The 26,006-nt window shown below is 44.6% G+C and overlaps 2 protein-coding genes across 2 annotated transcripts in view; one reads left to right on the forward strand and one right to left on the reverse strand.

Moving 5' to 3' along the window:
- ergic1 (endoplasmic reticulum-golgi intermediate compartment 1) lies at positions 1-15,334 on the forward strand. The gene is made up of 10 exons (XM_068740451.1): positions 1-20; positions 4,122-4,183; positions 7,586-7,658; positions 8,077-8,171; positions 10,515-10,639; positions 11,573-11,677; positions 11,771-11,831; positions 12,289-12,389; positions 13,009-13,131; positions 14,061-15,334. Exons 1-10 carry the CDS (start codon positions 1-3, stop codon positions 14,166-14,168), a joined length of 873 nt encoding a protein of 290 aa, XP_068596552.1. The 3' UTR covers positions 14,169-15,334.
- Positions 15,335-16,030: 696 nt separating this feature from the next.
- Positions 16,031-26,006, reverse strand: part of flt4 (fms related receptor tyrosine kinase 4) — a 35,539-nt gene continuing 25,563 nt past the window's right edge. The window contains exons 14-30 of the mRNA XM_068740055.1: positions 25,454-25,600; positions 24,649-24,780; positions 24,158-24,264; positions 22,805-22,940; positions 22,237-22,341; positions 22,004-22,117; positions 21,290-21,378; positions 20,708-20,846; positions 20,505-20,599; positions 19,245-19,367; positions 18,935-19,046; positions 18,605-18,704; positions 18,370-18,475; positions 18,154-18,278; positions 17,762-17,882; positions 17,532-17,617; positions 16,031-16,414 (exon numbers count right to left, since the gene is read on the reverse strand). Of these exons, the coding sequence (XP_068596156.1) occupies positions 16,195-16,414; positions 17,532-17,617; positions 17,762-17,882; positions 18,154-18,278; positions 18,370-18,475; positions 18,605-18,704; positions 18,935-19,046; positions 19,245-19,367; positions 20,505-20,599; positions 20,708-20,846; positions 21,290-21,378; positions 22,004-22,117; positions 22,237-22,341; positions 22,805-22,940; positions 24,158-24,264; positions 24,649-24,780; positions 25,454-25,600 (2,057 nt within the window). The 3' untranslated portion in view covers positions 16,031-16,194. The remainder of the gene's footprint in view (positions 16,415-17,531; positions 17,618-17,761; positions 17,883-18,153; positions 18,279-18,369; positions 18,476-18,604; positions 18,705-18,934; positions 19,047-19,244; positions 19,368-20,504; positions 20,600-20,707; positions 20,847-21,289; positions 21,379-22,003; positions 22,118-22,236; positions 22,342-22,804; positions 22,941-24,157; positions 24,265-24,648; positions 24,781-25,453; positions 25,601-26,006) is intronic.

Genomic DNA, 26,006 nt, shown 5'->3' on the forward strand with positions numbered 1-26,006 from the left:
ATGCCTTTCGATGTTAGGAGGTGAGTAGGGGACGTTTCTTCCCTTTTGTCCAGACATGAATGGCGGAGGGCGGAGGGCGGAGGGCTTGCCCGCTGCAAGCTGCGGATGAATGAACGGTTAGCAAAGCATCTCCCGCAAATGAGCGAGTCCAGTAGTGTTTCACGTTTGTCGTCAAATGTGTAAAGTGAAGTGGTGGTCGGGCCCCCTTGTGAGTTTTTTTGGGGGGGGGGGGGTACCCCTCCCTCCCTCCCTCCCTTCTGCGCATGTGCAGATTTCTTCCTCCTTAAATTGACCAGTTAGCCTCCCGGAGCAGCGGCGGGCTACATTCAACACACACATTTTGTCACACAGCTGCGCATTTCACCAAACAGACGTGAGTTCCTGACGCATCGCCAGGGTGCTTTTGATCTGACTGGCTTTACTTGTATTTGGATTACTCAACAAGTTCTGATTCTTAATCACGTCCTTATCAATGAAATAATGGATGAACTGAACTAACTTTGGCGTGGTTCGTATTCTAGTTTACGAAGTCAATGTTTGAGATTGTCCAAAGCTAGGAAAAAACAATCCCAAACGTTCAGTATCATGACGAAATACTGACTAAAAACGTGCAATGAATGGACAGGAATTTGAGTGCAAACATTAGTCTCTTGGTGCTTGAGCAGCAGGCACAGTGCTAACAGTCACGCCTGCAGGCCTGATGAAACTGGCAGTGCAGCTCACCCTAATCACAAGAGCCGGATGTTTGCACTCTGCCACCTCAGAATTCTGGTGGTGACACATTCTGACTGCGGATCACGCAAAACCTGCTCTGCAACAGCTGGAATTAGCTTGAGTAACCAAGCGTAGCTTTTTTTATGTTTCACTTTCGTGATATAATTAAATGTAAACATTTCTGAACTCCCATGAGCCCCTGCTCAAAGATAAGAGAGCTCATTTTTACACGAGGCTCTGTAATTTTCCAAAACTGGATATTGTAGTTTTCAGCAAACATCATTCAAACTTCAAACAATAAATAACAGTGCTTTTGCTGTGGGCTGTCATCAGGTGTGGGTTAATACACATTTGCTGTTACGAAGAATTCATTTTCATGTATCTTTGATTCTTGTTCTTCTTGCTATTTGGGTCAGTCCATTGTTTGTTTTTGAATTTTCAAGGAATCTGCCGGAAAATACGGAGCTTTCAATGAGAACATTCCTACGCGATTGTAGCCACAACCTGAATGGTCAGAAGTTAGCTTCCAGGCTACCTCTCACTTTTCACATACAATCCATTTAAATGGCTCTGAATCTTCCTTGATTAAGTCCCAAACCGTTGGCAGTGCCGTGCCTCTATTCTCGTCTCCATTACTGTACTGTGACCTAATACACATTGCCCTCTCCAAATGTATGTATTTTAATCTCCCAGGATCGGCTGCGTGTCCAATTGCATCTACGGCTGGCTATTTTTATTTTGATGGGCCTATTATTTGTCATGACACTGGAAAGATGCTAAACAGAGATCACAACATGCTGAGGAAGTGAATAAAGATCCAGGACAAAACAAACAAACAAAACATGGGCTATCGCATTGCTTCCTCCAGCCCCACATGGTGACAAATATAGAATAGTAGCGTGATGGAAAATAGCTTAGGCTTAATCCATGCAAACTCCCCACCTCATTAAATTTAACTGGGAACTGGGCCTGCTTGTTTTAATAGTATAATATGGAAAAAGGATAATAAGGGAAGGCAGCATCTGATCAAATCTAATCCTTTGTCATTACATATCCAGACATGTTTATTCTTATTATTATTAAACTGAGATCCTGTTAAGGATACTGATTACTTTGGTTCGATGCCAACTTCAAACAGGACGACTGTATTCTAATCTTTAAAGCAAAGATCTTCTAAAAAAGCAGCCAGAGGACGTCTAATAAAATGTCCTGTCTTTGTTGCTTACGGAAGGTGTTTCATCTCTCGGCAGCAGGTTCTGTGAAGAAGGGGATCAGCGTCTAATAATAAGGATCACCTCATTCAGAATGACCAAGCGGCTGCTCGTCTGAATGAATGATTGAGTCAATAACGGAATGGCTTTTTTTTTTATCTCAAAGTTAAGTGAAATTCACATGATGTCATGTGTTGACGCCTGGAGGATTGGTCGAGCCTAAGCAGGTGATGTAGTTTGTTTGCTCTGGTGTTCACTAGATCGTGAGGATTTAAGAGCTTCAGCGATGATGTTCAGCGTGGGTGGATGTCCTATCTCTTGTTCTTCATGCTGATGAGTGTGTCTGCGCCTCCAGAATATAAACCTATATAAAGAAAGATGTAGGCTGTTGCTTATGACTTGAACTGCAAGGTGATCACGACCCAACCTTAACCGTCTCTGCGTTTACTCAGCAATGCATGGAAGAGATGATCTGACTCACGATGAGCCGTGTGTCAGAATATGGCGTAATTATTAGTGAAGGCCTTTTCTTGAAGGCAACTCCTGTGGTGTCAGAGAGGCCCTGGTACGCCGTGTACTCTTATCACAAATCACCAGCGAAATGGAGCGATAGGAAGTGACGGAGGGGGAACATGTCGACCTGCAATTCAGGAAATAACAAACGCCAGGGCCGGGCCAAGAGGTGAATTCTCAAGCGTCAACATTATTTAAGTAACGATTACTAAATGTTCTGTGTGGAGAAAATAAAGTAAAGCCGAGTTCAGTCTTCCAATCTAAAAAAATAAAAAGTCCTGAGTCTGACAGAAAAAAACACGCATTCTCATAAGAAATTCGGAACATTTCAACATGTGTGTTGCAATGCCTGAAAATGTGCTTCAGATATGCTTCTTTAGATGGGGGGGGGGGGGGGGGGATAAAAAATTACATTTGAATGAGAAAAGGTTTTTTTCCAAGATCTAAAAGGGAGTGGTGTGTTTTTAAATGCCTTGGGTATTTATGCCATATACACTCCTTGCATATCAGGATTCAAAAAGCAGTGACAAGGTTTCTCTTCAGAACAACGATGACGTATATTCTCTCTGCGTTGGGCCCGGTGGACTCATGAAGTCAGACCCTCGGGCTGGGCGGAGGCGATGTGAGGAAGGAGACTACCTCCGCAAGCCAGCGTGCAAAAGGAAGTGTGCTAACCGAGATTCCAGAAGGTATTCTGATCTTGATACTGAAGGACTCCGCCCTTGGCGCTCCACCCGACCCCCCCTCTGTGCTGTCTGCCCTAAATATCCTGATGCTAATGGGACTTTGAGATGGATGTTGTCTAGAGAGGGGAGACAATGGGGAAGGTGGCTTTGGTGTTTCGTCTGATGAAAATAACAGGAGCTCGGAGCAAAACAAGAGAAGCAGCAGATCAGGGCCGGGCAGGAAGTCTCCCCCCCCCCCCCCCCGCCCCCACCTTGCATTGCATCAGCTGCGGTTATTTCACTGGCTGCCCTCGGCGGAAGAAAATCCGCCTTTTGGAAGTAGAGTGAGAGAAAGCGGGTGGGGTTTATGTCTTGAGGGATGGAGTTTGGGGTCGAAATTGTTTTACTGCCCCGAAAAGGATATGCAGAAGAACTCACGAGCCCGAATAGTTTTGTGTTGAGCAGCAGATGCGTCTTTTCCTCGCCTCACCAAACGGGCAAACGGCAGTGTTTCAGAAGAGGAGAGCTGGTGATGATCCTCCTACACGTCTCCTTCACTGATTCATGCTCCAACCGCTCTGTTAAAGGCTCCACAGAAGATTCAGCTGGAGTCTAGAATAACAGTTTGAAGCTGTGCAGTAATCAGAACCGTCATGACTTATAATTAAAAGCTGTTGCAGCAGTTGTTTATGTTCCGGTTCGGGTCCTGTAATTGGAGGGTGCGTTTCTATTGGCATTGTGTGTTTCTGTGTTCAGGTGTGTGTCAGAAGTCTTAGTCAGAGTCGGCTCATAATTACACAGCAAAGGTTGAAAGAAGAGTTGTAATTGTGTGTGTGTGTGTGTGTGTGTGTGTACCTTTTTACATGGAGCAGCGGTGGTCCAAGGCTAACATTCCACCACCCTTCTGTAATATTGCACAGCCTTGTGGGTACAGAATGTCCTTTCTTTCACTGCGTAGTTCTTTTTTCTCACTGCTCTTTCCCTTCTTTTGTTTCCTCGTCTTCTTTTCTCTCCCCAGATTCGATATCTACAGGAAGGTGCCTAAAGATCTCACCCAGCCTACGTACACCGGAGCGTTTAGTGAGTAGTCCGTCGTACACAGCGGGCCAGAACAGTGTGGGTTTCTGTATTTGGCTGTTCTTTGGTCTCATCGTGTGGCACCAATGTCACTCCTATAGATTAAGATTATCTTTTATTTGTCATTCTGTTTTTACAATTTCTACACAGCAAACACACAACGACATTCAATTTTCACCCGCGTGCAATGGTCCCCTTGAAACAACCACACACACACACACACACACACGCACACGGGCCCCAGAGCATGCAGAGAGGGAAATGGGGTGACGGCGCTGCCATGATTCATCATTCAGTTTGATGAACTGTTCTCTCCCATCCTGTCAGACCGCACATTCACAAGGTTTGACGTTGAAAAGGTTTCCATCTCTAATATCCGTCTAAAATATACAAAACGCCACCATTATCTAGTTAGCTTAGCTCATCATGTTACCTGTGCCCTCTTTGTGCAACAGGATGGATCGATATATTAGCTTGAGCTGAATTGACCCAGTACAAAGTATAAAGTTACAAAGTATAGTTGCAAGTTATTCCTCGTCCTAGTTATTGGCCATGTTTGTTTATTTTCATTATTGTATTGTTGTTTTCTTGTGTGAATGAGATACGAGGTTAGCGTGTTTCTCTTAACAATAACTATCTCGTTGCCAGTCACACGGACTTTCTAGATATTAAAATAATATTTTTATTTTTTATTATTACAGCTGATCATGCCGTGTCTGTACTGTGCTCTTAAATCGCAGTAGCTAAACTGCTCAAACGTCCCACCTGGACATTAATGGTAGCATTTAGCGCACCTGTGAGGTTAAGACAAATGGAAAGTGTTGCCAGGTGCCTGCTTGGGGAAGTGATTGCGTTGAGGTTTGGAAAAGGGAGGAGGTGACGCCTGTAATTCAAGTAGCTGCCTGTCCCAGGATGCAGGTAGGTCGTGACAGTCACCTGTTTTGACTCAGCCGCTACGGTAAGAATGTCAATAGCCATGTTTGCTCGTAGCCCCGGGCTAATGAGAAGCCACGAGTGGAAATCTAAATGCTTTTCCTGTCGGATCATGTGTTTTCCTACTTGCCCGTCCATAAGTCATTGTGTACTCGAGGACTGTGTGAATTTTCTTCCCTCGACGAAGTAAAACAAAAAAACCCCGATGACACATTTTTGGCTCCTCTGTTTCTGCTGATCAGCTGATGGGCCAGTGAATCAGAGTACAGGGTGGTCAACCCGACAACCAAGCGATGACGGGGTTGGTGAGCCCTGCTGTCATTGAAAATTGAGCAATTTTAAATAGATTCTCGGCACCATCCTGGATGACAGAGAAGAGAACGAATTTGCTAAAGATATACGCACAGTTTCCACCCATGAGGAAATGTTTGGAAGTTCTTCCTGTATACATTCAACACCCTTCCTGTCGCCATCCACTGTCTAGCGGTGACATCATCTGGGTTTATTTGGTTATTCTGCGTACATAATGTACAAAGCGCATAAGCAAGCTGATTTTTATTCCTCTTGACACTTTTTTTTGGTGCTCTAGTCCAGTGACTTTTCTGAGGTAGCTTACAGTCCCCATTATGTCACTGAAACTAAAATAACAGGGCCCGTGACCTGCCTCCTCGACCATGAGCACATGGCATTTGAAATTGGAATCTCATTCCTCACATTATTAGTATAATTTCTCTCGTTCTTTCTTCAGTATCTAGCTCAGTAACATTTTTAGCGATACCAGATTTTGACACCAAACTGAATGAGAACTGTTTCAGCTGTGAGTTGATCTGATATCAAGTCTAAAGGATCATAAAAATAATCTCTTTAAGGCTAATTTTCAATGAGATCAATTAAATTGAGACATTCTGGTGGACCAGAATGTCACTACAATCCAGATCAGACATCGATGTGCAGTTGACCATTGTGTACTTTTGCCAATATTCCTCCCAACTTCAATTTGAATCCATTCATAAAAGCTTGAGTAACTTTGTAACAAACCAGTGCTGAGAGAAGCTTCACCTGACAGATAAAAATGTACAAATGTGGAATGATGCGTCGTTTGTTCGAGGTTCAAACCAACATATTTGTTAAGACCGCAAAAAAAACTATCCTGTGAACAGAAAACGTAGGCATGTTCTTGTTGGGCAGCAGCTATCACTTCAGCCGCGACAAGTCAACCCACATATGTTGTTCAGAGGGAGCCAGAAACAACCCCCCCCCACACACACACACACACACAAAAGGATTTTGGTTACAACCCATCAGCTTTTATGTTCTCCTGTCTGAGCTGAAAGGAAATCCTCAAATGCAGGGACAGTTTTGGGCCATGAGCAAAACCCACTTCCTCTCAATTAAAACTGAGCCCCTGTGTGTATGTGTGTGTGTGTGTGTGTGTGTGTGTGTGTGTGTGTGTACACCGACATGAATGAAGCTGAGTTGAAATAAAGTTTGAAGTGTGTGTAAATCTCTCGGCTCATCAGAATTTCCGCTGCATAGCCGTTGAAGTTTGAAATCGGCGACAGCCGGTTAGTTTTTTTTCTTCTTCTAGTGTTTTGCCCTTTGAAGCCCGGCAAGAATTACTGTACACGTCTGATGAAGCTGAATGCATGACCTATGTGTCATAGCGGCACTCCCTATTGTTTGTCAGTTAAACACTGCCCGATGTTAGATTCACAACCCCAACCCGCAGGTTTGGCTGTGAAGCCCTGCGGGCCACAGAGTTCACGTGACTGATGATCCTCTGCGATAGTTGCCACGTAAACACACACCTCAACCTGCTGAGTTCAAGCTTCAGAGCGCTCACCAGACCGGATAGACCGCAGTCACAGATCAGTCCCTTTCATATTTATCTCTCTAAACACCCGACGACGTTTTATGTGACCCCCCCCCCCCCCTGGTTGATTACTTTGACACGTGAAATGAAGCAGACAGCCTGGCCACTTCTCCTTTAAAGCTCAGACTTGGATTTTGGCTCAAACCGAACCAAAAATACTTGTTATTCGAGGTTAACGTTCCAAATTTGGAAGAACCATTTTTGGTGTGAATGAGCTCCGTGTAAGATTTGGGCATCATGAGCTCATCTCTCCCAAAGTATAGATGCTGTAATGGCCGCCTGTTGTGCTGGTATTTCATGTGTAATTAGCGTGGGAGGGGTGTTTTAAAAAAACCTGCGTAATGGCAGCCATAACACCCTCAGTAAAACATCTATTTAGGGAAATCTTTCACGGCAGCTGCGCTTTCATTAATGTCAGTATCTTAGGTCAGCCGTTCCCAAAGGCTGCAGCTGTCTGGCTCGTTTGATTTTCATCATCCCCTGAAATGTTGTCGTAATTTGAGATAAATGTGAAAGAAACCCCACAATGAGATCAACTGGTCGTAAATTGAAACGAGTGTTCCTTCTAACTTGTTTTCTCTCTCTCTCTGGGCCCACAGTTTCCATTCTCTGCTGCGTCTTCATACTCTTCCTGTTCTTGTCTGAGCTGACGGGATTCATTGCCACTGAAATGTAGGTACCGCCAGCCGCGCGCTCGCTGTGCGTCTGGTAACGTCCTGCAGCTGCAACGTTGCAGCTACAGGTGTCTCTGGACCACACAACGAATTCACGAGTGGCGTTATGATTTAACAAAAGAATTGACTCGGCTGTGTCACAGGAAGCTGGTTTTGTTCATGATTCAGCCTCTTGGTGAGGCATTAAATATATAAAAAAGGAAACATGACCGGAAGGAAATCGCTGACACATACACACAAATCGTCCGCCCCACATGGTTGGAAGATGAATCCGTAGCTCTTTATGCACCAAGGATGACTGGGATGCGAGAATCTTTCCTTTTACAGTATATGCTTATGTTCTTTACATGTCTGGTGTGTTTTCAGGTCATGGCACCGTTTTTTAACCACTTGGTCCTGTTTTCTGTCCATTGCAGTGTAAATGAACTGTATGTGGATGATCCTGATAAAGACAGTGGTGGGAAGATAGAAGTGAGTTTAAACATCAGTTTGCCAAACTTACACTGTGATTGTGAGTATATACGTAATATATACATACATACAACTCTCACTTTCGTCATTTACACCTCTTGTTTGTTTGTTGTCCTTATTGTGTTGTTCATAGCAGGGTTTTACTTCTCAGGTTAGGCGTCACTTAAAGCGAACAAGAGTCAAATTACTGTGAAGCTAAATGTTTCTTCTTTCGTTTAATGGTTGTAGTTTTAGCAACAATAAGCAATAAAATCTTTGGGTGTTTGTTTATCAGCTGTTTCAGCAATTCACATATATGATTTTAAATTTTTTTCAAATGCACGTTTAATTTGTGTTAAAATAATAAATATCAGTAATTGTACCTCCCACTCCTTCCATTAAATATGTACCGGTAAGTAAAACCTGAAGAAAACATTGTTTGGCCTCCAATTTACATCTTGGTTAATCCCTTTAGTTATATTTTCCGTATAATTGTGAATATTGGTTAATGATAAATTATGTATATATAAACTTTATTACAGGCTCTAGACCCAATAGCAAAAACATACAACACACATATATATATATATATCGTTGAATGTAATATTATTGGTCTCATAGCGGAGCTTTTTCTTTCTTTCTTTCTTATGGTTGATTATTTGTAAACCTGGATGGCAATGTTCACAACCAATATAGTTTATTTGAAAATCTGGGTTAAATTAATTAACTGCTTTTGGGAAGTACAATTTACAGTAATGCCATTCGTAAAGTAAGTACTGCTGTGAGGTACTTCCTTCCTTGAATATTTCCAGATTCTGCTGCTTAATGCTTCCAGACTTCTGGACCTTTAGAGATTATATATATATATATATACTAACATTATTACCAGTGTGCTGCCCCTGCTGGAGCAAAAACAAGGAAAAAGGGGGACAGTATGCCGCTTGTTCCGGCAGGTCCGCGTGAACTTGGAGAGCCCTAACAGGTCATCCATTCCTCTTGACTTCCGTCAGAGGTGGGACCAATCACACGCATAAACAAACGGTATCGGCGAGGCCTCCACAGCACAGAAAACCCACATCCATCCGTCTCGAGTAGCGTCCTAAAATGGCACTGCTAATAAATGCTCATGGGAAAAATGAAGCCCGGGTTTGTGTGTGTGAGAGAGAGAGAGAGGCTCTGGCATTCAGACGCACAGCTGTCTGCCACGTGTTTCGACGAGCTCGCTCGTGGCACGCCTAACGAAGGCTCTCCTGCTGTTCCCCCTTAAAGCTCTGGATCCTTCTACGCATGGTGGATTTGTTTATTTGCAGAAACGTGTGGCCCTCTTAAACCCAAGTCGAAACGCCCTGAAGCTGCATGTTACGAGGGGAATCGGTCCTTCACAGTCTTTGCCAGCGAGTTAATATCCCACATCCGCGTCTTTGTCTTTTTTCCTTCATGTCCATTCATTAAAGTTGTACTTTAAGGGACACATTTCATCATGGAAAACTTGACTTTTCCCATCATTTCCGCCGGTTTATCTGCCCTGCAGTGCCGTTCGGAAGTTAAACAGTGTCTCTCTCTCTCGCTCTCTCTCTCTCCACTGACCTTTGCAGGTTGCCCTGTCATGATTTGTGACTTCATGGAAAACCATGTGCAATAACCTTATAATAATTTCCCCACCACCGTTCTGCATGTGTGAATGTCTTAAAAAGGAGAAACAAGCAGCTCAGACACTCTCACAGTGGCAGACAGCACTTGTATCAGTGTGCTGTATTTTGAGATCTGGGTAGACGGTGGGGGGGGGGCAACTTGTCTTGAATGTCAAAGGTCAGATCAGCGGCATGTGGGGGGGGGGGGGGGGGGGCTTTAGTTTAGATCCGGCAGGTGGGCATGTCTGCTGCCAGCCGACGCAGAACGGGTCCGGCCCTGCCAGTGTACCAATACATGGCAGCCTGCAGGGGTGGGTGTTGGGTGAAGCTTAGTGAGGCTTAAACGGAAAAACACTGGCCGAGGGAGGGGGGGCAGGCATGATAGGTGGTCTGTTCGGCCTTTGGATACACTCTGTGTGGCTCATTCTCTGCAGGGATCTTCAGAATTTATCCATTCTGTTGTTACTGATTAAAGAACAACAACTTCTATTTGACTTTAAACAATAGCACTCCAGCCAGTTATTATTATTCAGTTTTCAGTTTATAATGGTGCAAAATGGGTCTGGATTTGAATTGCTAATCATAGTTTTTTTGTTTTTTCCATTGCCATAGATTTAGAATTGTACTATTTAAACTGACAAGGATTTATCAATCATCAAAATTGTTCTTATTTCTGTCCACTAACTACCTGATTAAAAGGAGGACACTGCTGCTTCAGCTGCCTTTCATTCCAGTCCATTCAGGCGTTTGATTCTCCCCTTTATTTTTTACAGTGGTGGGTTTGGACATCCAGGATGAGATGGGCCGCCACGAGGTCGGCCACATAGACAACTCCATGAAGATTCCTTTGAACCAGGGCGCTGGCTGTCGATTCGAGGGGGAGTTCACCATAAACAAAGTAAGGGCCTGGTCACGCAGGTGGCGGAGAACATTCCTCACATGCTGCAGGACGGACTTGGGTCCATCCAACAAAGTCTGTGTCTGTTGTGTTCTGTCACTGCAACCCAACAGGCCTGCCTCGCTTTCTATTCCAGTTACGGCCCATCAGCGGTTAGCGTTAGCCTGATCCAACAGGAGCGCTTTAAATAGCTCTGTGCAACAGATGGGTGTTTTCCCCAAATATGAAACACATTGCTACCTGTAAAGGATTCACCCTCTTAATTACACCCATCTTTAGTGCTCAATGGACCCTTCAGCTGCAAACCTGATGGCACAGCCAGACTCCAGAGCGAATCGTAGCCCATTCCTGAAAGACAAAGGCTTGGAATCCCATCAGGGATGTTTTAGGAGGTTCCAGTCAGGTGGCGGCGACGGCCTCTGGATGATTTGGCACGTCTTCTCAAACTCCCGACTTGATGCACGAGTTTCAATTTGAGTGACTTTTAGACTGAAATTGTGCGATTGAAAGCAAAAATCAGATTTATTTAAACGGATCCTGTGTTGATTTGGTTTTAATATACGTAGTTTATTTTGCCAGTTAAACCTAATACGAGTAAGATAATTATTCACGGTCGTGCTGTTCATCTGGCATCGTGGACTGGGCTGCGTGAAGCCCACCGGTAACTTGCATCAGTCTTTCCAGTGCGTTTGGAATGATTAACCCAGTGGGTTGTACATTCAGCACCTGAGCCTGTGGAATATTTGGAAACGTGTGAAACGTGTTCAAGTCGGGATGTTCTTTTTTTGTTTTTTTTACCGGAGGCAAGGACCGTTTAGTTTCCAACCGACTGTGTTTTCGGAGCCGGTTACTAGTTAACTAAATGTGCTGCATTACTCATTACTCTTGGCGCTAATGACGCAAACCTGTGTGTGTGTTTTTATGCCTGTTCAGGTACCGGGAAACTTCCATGTGTCGACTCACGGCGCGACCGCGCAGCCCCAAAACCCTGACATGACGCACACCATTCATAAGCTGGCCTTTGGAGACAAGTTGCAGGTCAGGTCACGCACAGAACACAAAGAAATACCCAGATAACATCTTCAGACGCCACTATTATCTCTGACCGAGTTTCCTTTCTTTGCCATGCAGGTAAACAAAGTGAAAGCAGCCTTCAACGCTTTAGGAGGAGCCGACAGGCTGGCGTCTAATCGTACGTACCGGCTATTCCCCCGCTGCACGTGCACTCGGAAACACGGCGTGGCGTTCACTGGCATGAAATGAGGCGTCCAATGGGCCACGTTCAGACCCAGCCTGTGTTTTAAACCAGGGGTCCCCAACCACCGGGCCGCTGTTTTAAACCCTGCTCCAACATGCCATCAGTCAGTGCGCGTCTTTGCATCGCATGACTCTTAACAAGTAAACGGAATCAACGGTTTATTTCTCGTCTAAATAATCGGCCGAAGTGAATTTAAGTGGAAATGGCACGCTAAAACACTTTGAAAGTCTTGCTCGTCTCATTTCCATCCAGGCATTATTTGCAGACACAAAATCCACATGCTATGTAGCTGAAATGGGCCCCACACACACCTGATGGACTGCAGCTAGTAACGTTATTGACAAAAATGAATAAATGTTCTACGCTTAAAACCAACACTTTTCTCTTCCAGCTTTGGCCTCTCACGACTACATCCTGAAGATTGTTCCAACGGTGTACGAGGACCTCTCAGGCAGCCAGAAGTTCTCCTACCAGTACACGGTGGCCAACAAGGTGCTGCTGCTGCCCCTCTATTCCCGTTAGATCATACCTCCGTGTCCCGTGTTGTTGTTGCTGCACTCGCGGGAGAAGCGGGACTATCCCAGCATATGGCTGAAGCGATGCACTCACCTGGAAGTGAAAGCTCACCCCCACTGACTGGAAAACACTCCCGTGATGTCAATAAACCATAAACGCACTTCTTAGAACTGCGCTGACCGACAGCTGGTTTGGAGTTTCGCTGGCTGTGGGAAATTTTCTGAAAGCTCGTTTGCCAAAAAACGCAGACAAAGTTCCGGCCGAAGCCACGAATCAGCGTCGGGATCTATTAAGAGTTCAGTTCATAGTTATGCTTCAGAATTGGAATGAATTCCTGTAGAAATCGTCACCAAATTCCGCGTCACGACACAAGAACTCGCTTTCTTACTGAGGTCTTATTCAGCCAAGTAGAAAAAGCATCTGTTTCTCAGTGAGTCACAAAAACGCTGCCACCCCCAGAGATAAGAATAAAGTTTCTTTAAATGGATTTTAAAGTGGGATTAGCTCGCCGCGTGTCGAGCGAATCAATCTGTCGCCAGGCACGACTCCAGATCACAGAAATGTGTGACAGCCAGTCTCTTTCCATCCCACACAGGAATATGTCGCTTACAGCCACACAGGCAGGATCATCCCGACCATCTGGTTCCGATACGACCTCAGTCCGATCACAGTCAAGTACACAGAGCGACGGCAGCCCCTCTACCGCTTCATCACGACGGTAAGACGCCCCTGCCCCGGCCCCCACATCTTGGTTTTTAAGCATAATCTTAAGGGCAGAGGAAACTAACTGCAGGCAGAAAACCATTTTAAAATTGACATGGAAATCATTTTTGCAAATTGTTCCTTAGTTCAAACAGACAAAAAGGGTAAATATTATCTCAGTGTCTCAATTCACCTGACAAATGCGAGGCCTGAATATTAACCTTGAATGGTTTCTACCAACTGCAATGGAAGCCGGTCACGTCAAAGAACTCGGGAAGAGGGAGCAGGATGGAAGTCCTTGCGCCGACCGAGAGAGAGATATGAGCTCACAGCCGAGTAAAGATCGAATTTACCAAAAGCACAAGATCTCATGCGAGAACTAAAGACGACCGGCAGCTCGGCATGTTCACCATTTCATGTCGATCTTGAGAAACAAATCAACATCGACTTGCCCGATATCTAGACTTGCTCTGCGCTAAGATACGAACCAGCAACTCCTGCAGCTTTTAAAAGGTTAGATGCTAGTTAATTGTGTGCAAATCAGTCCTTTTTTGGGGGGGGGGGCTTTTTGGAGAAATTCTTGTCTCAGCCTGGAAGGCTTCATCGGGAATGTTCACCTCTGACTGATGATGCTGTCGGGATTAAATCGGCTGCCTGGCTGATGAGCTGAAGCGCTATTCGCCTGCTCTCTTGTTTGGACTCATCGTGACTTGTGGCACGCGTCGGAGGTGACTCGGTTTATAGTGTGGATTATGAGTCACACCTTAAGATTGTGAGTCAAGCTGGAGGGCTGCTCACGTTTTTTTGGGTTGCAACACATTCTGAAGCGTCCGTGTAATGAGTTGTTATGACTGAACACGGTTATCAAGAGCTGATATCAAGCCATTTGTAACCAGGGGGGAGAAAAAAGAAAATAGCAAGACTGACAGAGTTTGTTTCCTGTAGATCTGTGCTATCGTCGGTGGGACGTTCACCGTGGCAGGAATTATCGACTCCTGTATATTCACCGCTTCGGAGGCCTGGAAGAAGATCCAGATCGGAAAAATGTCCTGAGACCTGCCCCCCCCCCCCCATCCTTCCTCAGATCTTATTTATAAGTGGCAAGTTGCTAGCCTGTTAGCTAAACCCAGCCTCTTTTTTTTTTTTTTTGGACATTATATCACCGTAGCTAATGAAGACACCCGATCTGAGTGCCAGGCCAGACGCCTGCGTCTCGGTTACTGAAGGTCCTCTCAGGCTCCGGTGACCTGCGGGACCCCCCCGACTGTCACACGTCTGCTTTCTCCGTCTTGAGTGTCGGGAGAGGAGATGGAGGTTTTTATGCTGGGGAAGTTCTACGTGCCAGGTTTTAACACACAAGTGGACATTTGAAGGCTGCATCTTTAACCTTTTTTTTTTTAAGAATCAAGTTAAAAGGATTTTCAGATTGTATTACTGTCCTTTGTTTCGACACTATTCTCTTCCATGAGTGTTTAAATAGATTTAAATTTAGTCAGCCACTGCCAAACTGATGAAGGAAGGCCTTTTGGGTTGTAATATGATGTTTAGTAACTGTAATATTTGTAAAGTCACACACTTGGTGCCATGGAACGTTACTTTTTATAGCCCATCCATTGTTACTGTACTATTTACTGGCCCATCTTCTTGCCCCATCTGTTACAGTACTGCCACGGAAACCAGTCTGGGCAATATTGTTTCCTCTCCTGTGAACTTATTGCTGTAGATTCTGTTCATTGCAGTAATCATCATATTTTTTTATTTCATTTCTACCAGATATTTCATTGCTATAGTTAAATGTCAGGTTTTATTTCGAATGGATACATTTTTTTTATCCATGGGAATTCTCTAAACGAAGTTGTCATTTTCTTTTCATTTACATAATTCACCTGTCTGGCCGAGGACAGTGAAAGTCTCAGACCCTCTGATGTGGACTTTCTACTGTAAAGGTCATCATTTCCTGTCATGAGTCATAACAGGAAATGAAAACATAAGCCTATAGAACCATGTGTCCCAGTAAAGGTTCCGTAGTATCTTGTTTATGTTCTAATTCCTTTTAGGATAGAGTTGGTTCACGGCTGGTAGTACTTTATATTTCTGGGCTACAAAGGTGCAACAAATCACTTATTTCATAATAAAACTCAAAAGTAGTGAAAATGGCTTCAAGAAGTCCAACAAAAGTGAGCTGCTGTTTAAAAACTGATGATTTACCAGGCAGAAATAAAAATGTAAAAAAAAACTTTATACCTCTCTGATACCACTTAATTGTAGTGCCTGTAATTATACTTGTGTGTGTGTGTTTGTGTGTGTGTGCGTGTGCGTGTTTGTAAAATGGACTTTGCACCAAGTGCGCTGCTCACGTCCCTCAGCTTGCAGCCAGTGACCCCCCCCCCCCTCTTGAAATTAAGCGTGTTAAGCTGATACAGCTGTCATCATGCTTACGTCCAGCTCTGATAAGAACCGCTGAGTGTGACTCATTCTCTTGTTCGCCCCGCATCGCCCGTTTTTTCCTCCGTCATATATTGCACTGTCATGCATCCAAGGGTCTCCGCCTCCGCCAAGTGACACAGAACAGCAAATATCCTTGCTCTGTTCATTTGGTCCTTTATGTGGACCCTGGCAGAACTTTTTCTTCTGGAAACCTTACATTTATCACGGCGTCACAAAAGCATATTTATGCTCTAAAACATAAAAGCAGGAATAGAGACGGCTCGAGCTCAGTCATCAAGAGAAGAGTGAAAAGATACATTTCTTTATTTCTCCCTATGTGGGTCATAATTTGTACAAATGAAGAAAGAATACTCCATGTATAAAAGATAAAAAAATATAAATGGATAGGAAAAAGCTCAATGCTGCCACCCAGTGGCTCATTGGAGGAACTTCAGGCACAGGCCGCTCAGTCTGCTAAGACAGTCGCCCCACAGGACAGAGGAAGGATCAATAGCCTGATTTTGTATTAATACACGACTACATGTCAATACTGGCATGTTATAAAAGCACACCTCCCTCAACCTGAGCTGTCCACCTTTCCTTTCTTTTTTTTAAACAGTTGACATCTTCTCGGGCCGCAACGTTTGTGGCGCTAAATATCGGAGAAGGTCAGGCACGATGCGTCGGGTGAGGAGAAGAAGTCGCAGAAGCCTTCCTCGGAGAGGTGTCCGTATTCGTTGTTGTAGAAGTTCTGCCCTGAGAGCTGGGTGAAGAAGTTGTGATGCTGTCGGGAGCTTCCAGAACCGATGCTTCGACCCAGGGACCCAACGGAGGCGGTCAAAGGCTCCGTGCTGCTGCTGCTGCTGATACGACTGGGGACATACAGTTTAGTTTAAAGATCCCATATTATACTCTTTTTTTCCCCCACAAGTTAAAGCAGTTCCCAGACACTTATCTGTGAAATATCTGTGACAGTCTTTCGTCAAAATAGCTGCAGGACGCTGTAATAGTGCAGTAATATCACTACACTGTCCTCCTGTAAATACCAGCGCCTCTAGCGCTCCCAGCGTTTCTTCCTGTTTCAGTAACTTTGTTAACCATTACAGTAACCATCTGTTCCGGATTAGATGGTTGGTCTGCTTGCAGGATTACTCAACAGATTTTACTAGATTTTTTGTTTTACTATAGGACCGCTTTTGTTGGTGATCCAGATCACAGCTGAAGATGAAGGTGTCTAATATTTCAGTGTGTTTAGCAATGCTGACTTTATTACGGTATATCAAAGATTTAAAGAAAACATTTTCTTTAGGTAAATGAGAATCCACAGCAGCATATTTTACTGGTAGATTACTTCAGAACTATCTTGTAGTATGAATTCGCAAGCAATCCACAAGTCTGGAATGACAGCCATAATGTTTTGGACCGGACTTTTTAACCATTGGTCACGACGAAAAACACTTAAAGATTGAAAATGAAATGTAATTTTATATGGTTATACTTTATTTGTTAATTAGAATTCTTTGAAGGCCGTATAGGATGACGTATCTCTAAGTCTCTGCCTCGCTCTTCCGGCCCGGAGCTCATTTATACTTTTTCGTTTTCCCCCCTTCAAAGCTGCACTTCAAAGGTTGATCCGACAACGCTGACGTAAATTATAATTAGTTATCCTTTAAAATGCAACCATTGCATCTTTTTGCTAAGCTGAGTGTAGCTTGGTGAAACGTTCATTTACCGGTATTTGGGTTCAAATGACTCAGCTGCGGCTTCCTCCGACTCATCGAACTCACGCTTACTTATTCCTTTGTAATCCACTGTAGTTTCGATGCATGTGAGGCTGTGAGTCATAATTTTCTACATTTCCAAGAAAGAAAAACTCTTTTCTGGCTCAAAGTGTACTTTGCTAATACATCTGTAAGGTCACAGTAAAAAAAAGAGCAACGTTTCAAAGAATTAGTTCCAAACACATCAAAATAAATATATGTGTCTAACCTTTTTAAGACAACGCCCTTATCCTGGTGTTCAAATCTCTCAAATTCTTCGGAGGCCAGGACCATCCCGCTGTCCGTCTGGTTGTCCTGGAGCGAGACATGGTGGAATGCTGTGAATTAATTCATTCTGAGTGCAGGGGCTATTTCTGCGAACAAATTCCTGAGGCTAAATTCTAAATGTCACCAGCTGGGTCACGCGCTCAGCAACTGATGAGGAAATTAAAGACTTACTGGAGGAGCTTTCTGCAGCTTCGCCTCCAGAGGCAGCTCCTCAAACGTCTTCACTCGGGGCTGGCATGCTTTAGACGGTCCCACAAACACGCAGCCGGTGAAAGGCACGCAGTTATAATACCTGGTGGATGAATGAAGAAGTGTTAGAAGCTGAGCGAGTGAATCGCGCAGATTCGTTCTGAGGTGGCGCATAGGTGACATCATAGAACGCTGATGATGCAGTTCTATGATGTCATGCGCGTGTTAATGTTTTCATCTGACAGCATTACCTGAAAAGTTGCCAAATGGAGAAGAAGAGTCTCTTCATGTCCCTCTTCATGAGAGATGTTTCTATAATAAGGTGTCCATAAAATATACGTTTTGATGGCGTGACTGAAGACGCATGCTAATACCTGGCAGGCTGCGTGCTGCAGGCCAGTCGCAGCTCCTCTTCAGACGGAGGCCGCGATGAAGCCTGTGAGAAGCCATCGTCCTCCGAACTCTGTGAGCGGTTCAGAGGGATGTAGTCCTTCCCGTCCTGAAGAGAATTCCTTTAAAGTTTAAACTTTGAAAGAAAACAAAAAACTAAAATGCAACTTAACTGAACTTGACTCCAGGAGGAAACTCACAGGGAAGCTGTTGTCCTGGAGCAGGTCTCCCAGGATCTGAACCAGGGCAGGGAACGTTGGCCTCCCTTTGGGCTCGCCCTGCCAGCAGGCCAGCATGATGCCGTATCTACCAGCAGAGGGCAGCGCCATGACGACAGAGAAGAAACTGATCAGCTGCAGCTCTGCTTCTACTGGCCTGATTATTTAGTTTCCTAAGGAGGCAGTTCAGTGAGAGATTCTCAAAGCAAGCGCCTACATTTCAGGGGAGGCCGTCTCCGGCGACCTCATCCTGACGCCATCTTTCAATCGTTTACAGAACTCTTCATCAATTTGTACTCCTGGATATGGAGACGCACCTGAGGGATTAAAAGAGGATGATGAAGCATGAATTAATACGCCCAGCTCCAGTCATGCATGACAGCAAAGAGGATGTGCTGCTTCTAAAAGAAATCATTGCCAGCTTCATTCAGCAGAAGGAGAGATGGAGGCAGCACTTTAAAAGAGGCGGTTTCCATTAAACTGTGTTTCATTTCTTCTGATTGTCCCAAAGAGTAACACAAGAAGAGTAAACGGTTTTTGAATTCACCCAGAGAGAAGATTTCCCAGAGGAGAACGCCGAACGACCACACGTCGCTCTGGCTGGTATACACTTTGTCAAAGATGCTCTCCGGGGCCATCCACTTCAGAGGAAGACGAGCCTGGGAGGACCGACGAAGAAATCATCACAGGATAATCGCATTGACAGAGAAGCTGCATTCAAGCTTTTTTGTGCAATTAAACAAATGGAAAAACAAAATCGGTTAAATGGGTCCCCACATTAATGAAGATGGATAAAAACAAATAACCCCGACTAGCTCCAGAGGACGAGGAGCGAGAGGAGCGAGAGGACGCCGTACATTGCCTTTCCTGACGTAGTCGGGGTCTTTGTATATGTCTCTAGCCAGGCCAAAGTCACAGATCTTCACAATGTTGTTCTCTGACAGGAGAATGTTCCGGGCTGCCAGGTCTCTGTGGATACACTGAAGATACACACAACCACACATAAGTCATCACCTATGTGTGTGTGTGTGTGTGTGTGTGTCAATGCCTGTTTGTGGAATTGTTTGTACTCATTGTTTTGACCTTTCTGGACAAGGTTTGCTCTCCGAGTGTGTGTGTGTATCTTTGTGTGGTCCCAGCTTGTCACTGGGACTGGACTTTGTCTCAACCCAGCTGAACGATGTGGGAGCTCCAGCATCCTTCACAGGGCAGAAGACGACTTTGAGCAGCAGGGCGGCGGCTGTTTGGAGGCAGCTCGAGTCCCGCCGGACGGCTGGCGGTCGCTTCAAGCTGCGTTCATGGCCACTGTTTCAGTTTCATTGATCATCCGATTACCAATAATGATTACCTGCCAGCATACTTTAATACGAGGTGAGCGACAAGCAAATAACCTCGCAAACAATTTGAAACAATTTAGAGTGGAGACGATGGCTTGCACAAATCTTTACAAGGATGTCTCCAGTATTTAAACAAATCAAATAATTTTATTTTGAAATTTGAGAAAATTGTCTAAATTTAGTTTAGATTTTTAATTTGTATCTTTTTTATTATTATTTGTTTAAATATACGTACATACCCGGTGGACGTATGCAAATATAAACTTTTTTGACCACACAAAATGTCAGCCAAGTTGTCTGTCAACCGGGGTCTCGTTTAACGCTGAAATCTTCGGAACGTTACTCCTTTGTTAAGTAAGGACCAGCTGTACGTTTCATCTGGATCAGCACCAAAAGGTTCTAGATTGTTCTTGCTATCTTTATACACCAACCCTGAAGAGAAACAGTGAATCGGAGTTGATGTGTATTTGTAACTGATTTTTTTGAATCCATAAACGGGAGTTTCAATGGTAAAATGTAATATTTTTTCCTGACCTCATTCTGGATCAGAACCAGAAGACGTTTTGCATGATAGTGCATATCGGACCCCTTTATGACCCTTTAAACATGCCGTCAAGGTCACTTTGTGAATTAAAATGTACAAAGATGTGAAAGGATAAACGATGCAAACTTTAACTTGCTCCCACTTCAATCGACCTCTGTTGGCAATCAACATCCATCCGTCCATCCATCCGACTAACATGATGCTCTCTAATGATCTGTGAGATTTTGACAGCGGACCTTTCTGGAGGCCAGGAACTCCATCCCACGAGCCACTTGGAAACTGTAGCAAATGAGATCTTCTATCGTCAGAGGGGTTTTCCACAAGTCCTCCACTGCGTTGGGAAGACGAGGGCAGCAATGGAAAGCAAATTAGGAAGGGATTATACTCCAGCTGTAGCAAGACAGTTACATCATTTACTTGAATGAATAAAAATACTCACATTTCTCCACAGCAGGATTTTGAGTGGGTACGTTTGGCGACGGACTCTGAGGATTGTTGAGAGCGGAGGAGGATAGTTGGTCTATTTGTCCTGCCTCAATCATCCGTCTCACCTGGCTTTGAGTTTTTGGAGAGCGATCCTAAAAAAGGGGAATATTTCAATAGTCGGCATCAAACAGTTACAAAGGTTTGAAAAATTCCAACCAAATAAACTTCAATCGGGTGGCATATTTTTGAACGGTCTTTAATGCTTTTAGGTTGTGGAGCGTCCTTTTAACCCACAATGCGCTGGCAGCGTGTCCGAGGTGTCACCCGCCTCTCGCCCACAGCAAGCTGGGATCGGCCCAAGCGACTCAAAGCGGCAAGAAAATGGATGGACGGATTTTTAACAGATATTATTTTAAATCTAGGACATTTACATTTGTCTGCACTGGAAAATAAATGGAACAACACATGGAAGGGGAAGGGTAAGGGGACTGACCTTTGACCTTTGCAACAGAAAAGGAAAAAGTCTTCTAAATATGCTTTTTCATTAAGCGTCATAAGTTTTAGATCGCTTCAGATTCTGTAGAATGCTAAATACCCTGTACGGCAGGAAGAACTCCCTCTTTGCTCGTAGGAAGTTGGAAAGATTCCCAAACTTGCAGTATTCCACGATCACCATCAGCGGACCTGGGAAAACAGAAAGTTTCACCATTAAACTTGTTCATGGCATTGATGCATAATGGCCATTCCGCTGTTATTAAAACGATTTCTCCCTGTTGTTTCCGAGGCGTCTCAAAGCATCCCCCCCCCCCCGCCGACATTCCTCACACATTTCCTGTCTGTTGTTCGCTGCAATGCCATATTACTGCATTCATTGGGGTAAACATTTTCAGATGAAGCACGGACGTTGAATCAGGGGTGTGAAAGTTAAAGGGGGAAAAAAAATACATACATTTGACATTCTCAGTTGGTCTGAAACTATCGTGTGGAAGCCCCCCAGGGGTAGGAAATGTTATCATCTCATCAAAAAGCCGTGCTGCTCCACAAACCGCACAGCAGAACTAAATCATGCGCATGTGTGTTTATAAAAAAAAGATCAGCCACTAACATTCAGGCTTAATGTCATTTAGACTGGAGAAAAGCCTCAAAGGGACAATTATTAGACGCTGACTCTGATTCACGGGTGAACACACGTATTTCTTTTTGTTTTTACGATGTGTGCACATTATGTCATCTCCATCCCAGACAGCACAATTTAGGATAAACTATGAACACACACGTGGCATGTATTGCCAGTTAAACCGGGCCTCACCATTTGGTTTGGTGCAGGCTCCCACCAGGTTCACCACATTCAGATGGTTCCCGATGTGAATCAGTATCTTCAGCTCCGACATCAAGGCCTTATGCTCACTGGCTGTCGCACCCTCTGAAACAAAAAACACATGTCACAGTTTGTTCTCTACCTCTACAGTGTGTCCGGACACTTTCAAATGTCTCCTAAGGGTTTTTCGACGATTACAAAAAAAGAAAGAAAAACACTCTCACCCTTCAGCATCTTAACAGCCACTGTGTCCAGACTGCTACTTTTGCTGATGCCATAGAATGATGCCTCAATTACCTTTCCAAAAGCACCGTGGCCCAAAACCTTTCCTGTCAGAAGACAGAACAGAGACAGTGACAGGATGTCCATCCATATTAACCTACGCAGACTTCGGTAACAGTTGTGGCGAGGAGCAGCTGCAAAATGAAATGCTTCTGGCGCGCACGGAGACAACGGAGAGGAATTAGAATCTCAATTGAAGCTTTTGGAAACAACGTGCTGCCATAAGTTGATCTTGTGAAACAGCTGCTTTCCCGCAGGGCCTTTTTCAAAAGCTGTGCTGTGAATGAGTGCATATTTTAACATTAGCACTTTACTCTGTTACGCTTTTCCTGGCTGGCAGCAATCCCAATTCATGCTATTAAAGATTCTGGAAATGGAAAACAAATTCACTTTCATCCATCTCTTCGCTCTCGTTGCCGCCTGCATGTTACCTCGTGAAACCGCACGGCTCCCATTTGCTAATTTATTCCGCCATCCAACTACCCATCCGCACACTCCCCGATGGCTCACCCAATCGGAGTCTGTCTCTGGAGATCTCCCACTGTGACGAGTCATACGGAAGGTATTCACACTGCTCATCCAGAGGCACCTCTCCAGGGTCCATGATGATGGACAGGTAGCCCGTCTTTATGTCTGCTGGGTTAACCTGAAAGTCAGAAAAGACAACGCCGATGATGTAAGGTCAGGATGTTTGAGCTGGACATGAGTGAATAAGGTATTCCAGGTGGTTGTGCACAATGAGAGAATGAAAATGTGCATTTGGTGTGTTGTTTCGGATGCATTTTTTTTTTCAGACGGCGGGTGATGGAGGGGCCCTCATTATGGACTGGTCCCAGGGAAAATGAAAACGACCTCTGGCAGGAACAGAACCGGAGCCGGTGTGGGAAGTGAGGCGGCACAATCTGATGCATTTTTGGCTCAGCTCCATTCATGCACACAGCATTATGTTTAGCGCCTCTATTTCAGAGGGTTTCCCCAATATGAAACAATGAATTGCTCACCCTGCTGCAGTGAGGGTGAGATGATATCTCAAGGGAAGGAGCATCAAATTCAGATTCAGAATACTTCATTAATCCCAAAGGGAAATTAAGAAGCTTGTTGATGCGTGATGGAAAGAAAGGGAGCATGTGATTCAGTGGTGCGTCTGCAGTAAGGTAGGCCGTATCGAGCCATTATGGCAAAAAGGAAGCCGGTGGCAGAGCCAGTTAAGATCTACACCTCAACTGTGGTCACAAGCCTGAATTACTGTGGCTACAAGCTTCCTCCATGGGGTCAAAATGTAGTCTGGATGAGCAGTGGATGGATGGATGGATGGATGGATGGATGGATGGATGGATGGATGGATGGATGGATGAGGGAATGTTTATACACTGAGATTATTTACACGTGTGACAATTTTCTTGTAAAAACTAACTGATCTAAAACGTGTCTGTTAATAAGTGATCATTATTTACAGTAGGGGGATTACACCATAATATCACTAATAGCCGTTTAATTAAAATATATTACAGTTTAACAATATTCTGTCAGCAGAAAGAAGATGTCTTTAAATATCATTATTATCGTCAGTGTAAATTCAACATCGCTGCCCTTATAGCATGCCTTGAGCTCCATCTAATAATACCACCAGGCTACAAAGCAGATTTTAAGATTCCTACTGAGTCTCATATCAACAATCTGCATAGTTTTAACTCAGATAATTCGTGTCTCCGACGATCTTGGAATTGGTTTCCCAATGGCACGATCACATTGTGAATTGCATGAGTGGCCAAATGAGGAGAAAAGAAAAGGGTCTCCCTCACAGTCTGCCAGTTTCTCTCACGGACACACAGACATGCAGTGGAAAAAGCTACGCCCTCTGACCCGCTTCGCATTGCAGAAGATGAGGATGAGTAAGGCCCAGAAGAAAACGGCGATGACGCTGGTCCCGATGAGAATGACAACCTCCACGTTGGCCTTGTCACTCGAACCTTCACACAAAAAAAGAATAAAGAAAAATACTTCTAGGTGAATGCTTGTTTTTAGTTTCTTGTACTTTCTTGTAGCACCCCCTTCTTGTACTGAAGGGGGTGCTATATGGCAAACCTCTGGTCCCAGCGTTCTTGTGAGTTCTTTACATTACATCTTTAGGTTGTACTCATGCTCTTTAAAGGACATTCACTCAAATGAAGCCATGCATCTTGAGACCATTTTCTGCATAAGCTTTCTGAGAGCATGTGCACAGTGTGCTGCAGCGTATTTAGGGCTGAGTTCACATGAAGAAGCATGTCAGTGGTGATGGTGTGTGAGTGGATTCAGGTGTCATATAGTGATTGCATGCAACGGTCGGTTTGCGTGTGAGTCGTATGTCTTACCGATGACACGGACGGCGGCTGAGGAGTGGACACAACCACGCTGGTTGCAAGCGGTGCAGGTGTAAAGGCCAGCGTCCTCCTCTCTGACCCTCTGGATACTAAGAGTTCGGTTTGAATCCTGCAGCTGGACCCCTGCAGAGAGGTACCGGACACACACACACACACACAACTACAACTCAATACTTCTTTCTCGCTCAGTCCATAAATTCAGCAACTTTCTCATTAACGTTTCTTAAATTCTCGTCACACCCTTGGAATTCTGGTATTCATCCTGTTGTCCCAAGTGGCGAGCAACATGTCCCAGTGTTCACTCTGAGTGAAACCAGAGCATCGGCTGTCACTCAGGCCCATGTTGAATACACCTAACCCCCCCCCCCCAATTTCTTGGGGGGGACACGTGCTGGGAGAGCTAATGAGCCATATCAATCAGTCCTCGGGACCTTTTTGCTTGTGTGTGTGTATTCCTGTCACTGCTTAGCACGTACACACATAAAAGAGTACGAGTGTGTGGGTGGGCTGGTGGGTGGTTCGGTGGGGTCCTGCAGCTGGCTTTTAATCCGCCAAAACGTGTTTATGTCCAAATAAATATTAATGAGTATCTGATTTCTGATCGACTGGAAGCTCCAGAAGGAGAATAGTCTCCCAGGAAGATGTCAGTTCTGCTAAATTAAGACCCGCGGCCATTTATAAAAACTTTATGAATAAATGTCGCTGCATGAAAATGTGTCTGCTGGGTCGCTTGTGGGTGCATGCGCTGTTGTGTAAATGTGTGCATCGTCTGCGTGGGTGTAATACTGTAATGCACCTGATATTTGATGGAGAGGCTGGTTATCTTTGGACCAGGAGAGCCAGGGCAAAGGTCGTCCCTCCGCATCGCACTCCATCCTCAAAGACTCGGTCACATTCACCGTCTGGTTGGTGAGGCTGCGCTTGTACTGAGGCGCCTCCAGGGCTGCAGAGAGAAGAGAAAAGCCAAAAAAAAAAAAAAAAAATGAACAAGGCAGCCAGGAAGAAAAAAGAAGAAATCAACACTATGACTCTTTCATCTGGAGGGCAAGAAATGTCTCAGAAGATGGACAAAAATCAAATGGAATAAAACCACATCCCATTAAAGCGAGCTACATCCATCCCACAGGCGCTGACGCAATGTTCCCAGAACAGCATGCTTGTGCATTCCAGTCCTGCAGCATCTCAGCTGTATTTCCTTCCATACATATTGATGCTGTGCAAACACCAGGTACCCACTATTAGCTGCAAATGATGGCTGTGTCAGGCTGTGTGCATCCGACTTTATAAGCTTATATATATTTATAAGCCTGCAGCATATCAGCCCGATCCCGACGCGGGCCGTGTGCAGT

Source organism: Brachionichthys hirsutus, chromosome 6, assembly GCF_040956055.1.
Source record: "Brachionichthys hirsutus isolate HB-005 chromosome 6, CSIRO-AGI_Bhir_v1, whole genome shotgun sequence".
Taxonomy (NCBI): Eukaryota; Metazoa; Chordata; class Actinopteri; order Lophiiformes; family Brachionichthyidae; genus Brachionichthys; species Brachionichthys hirsutus.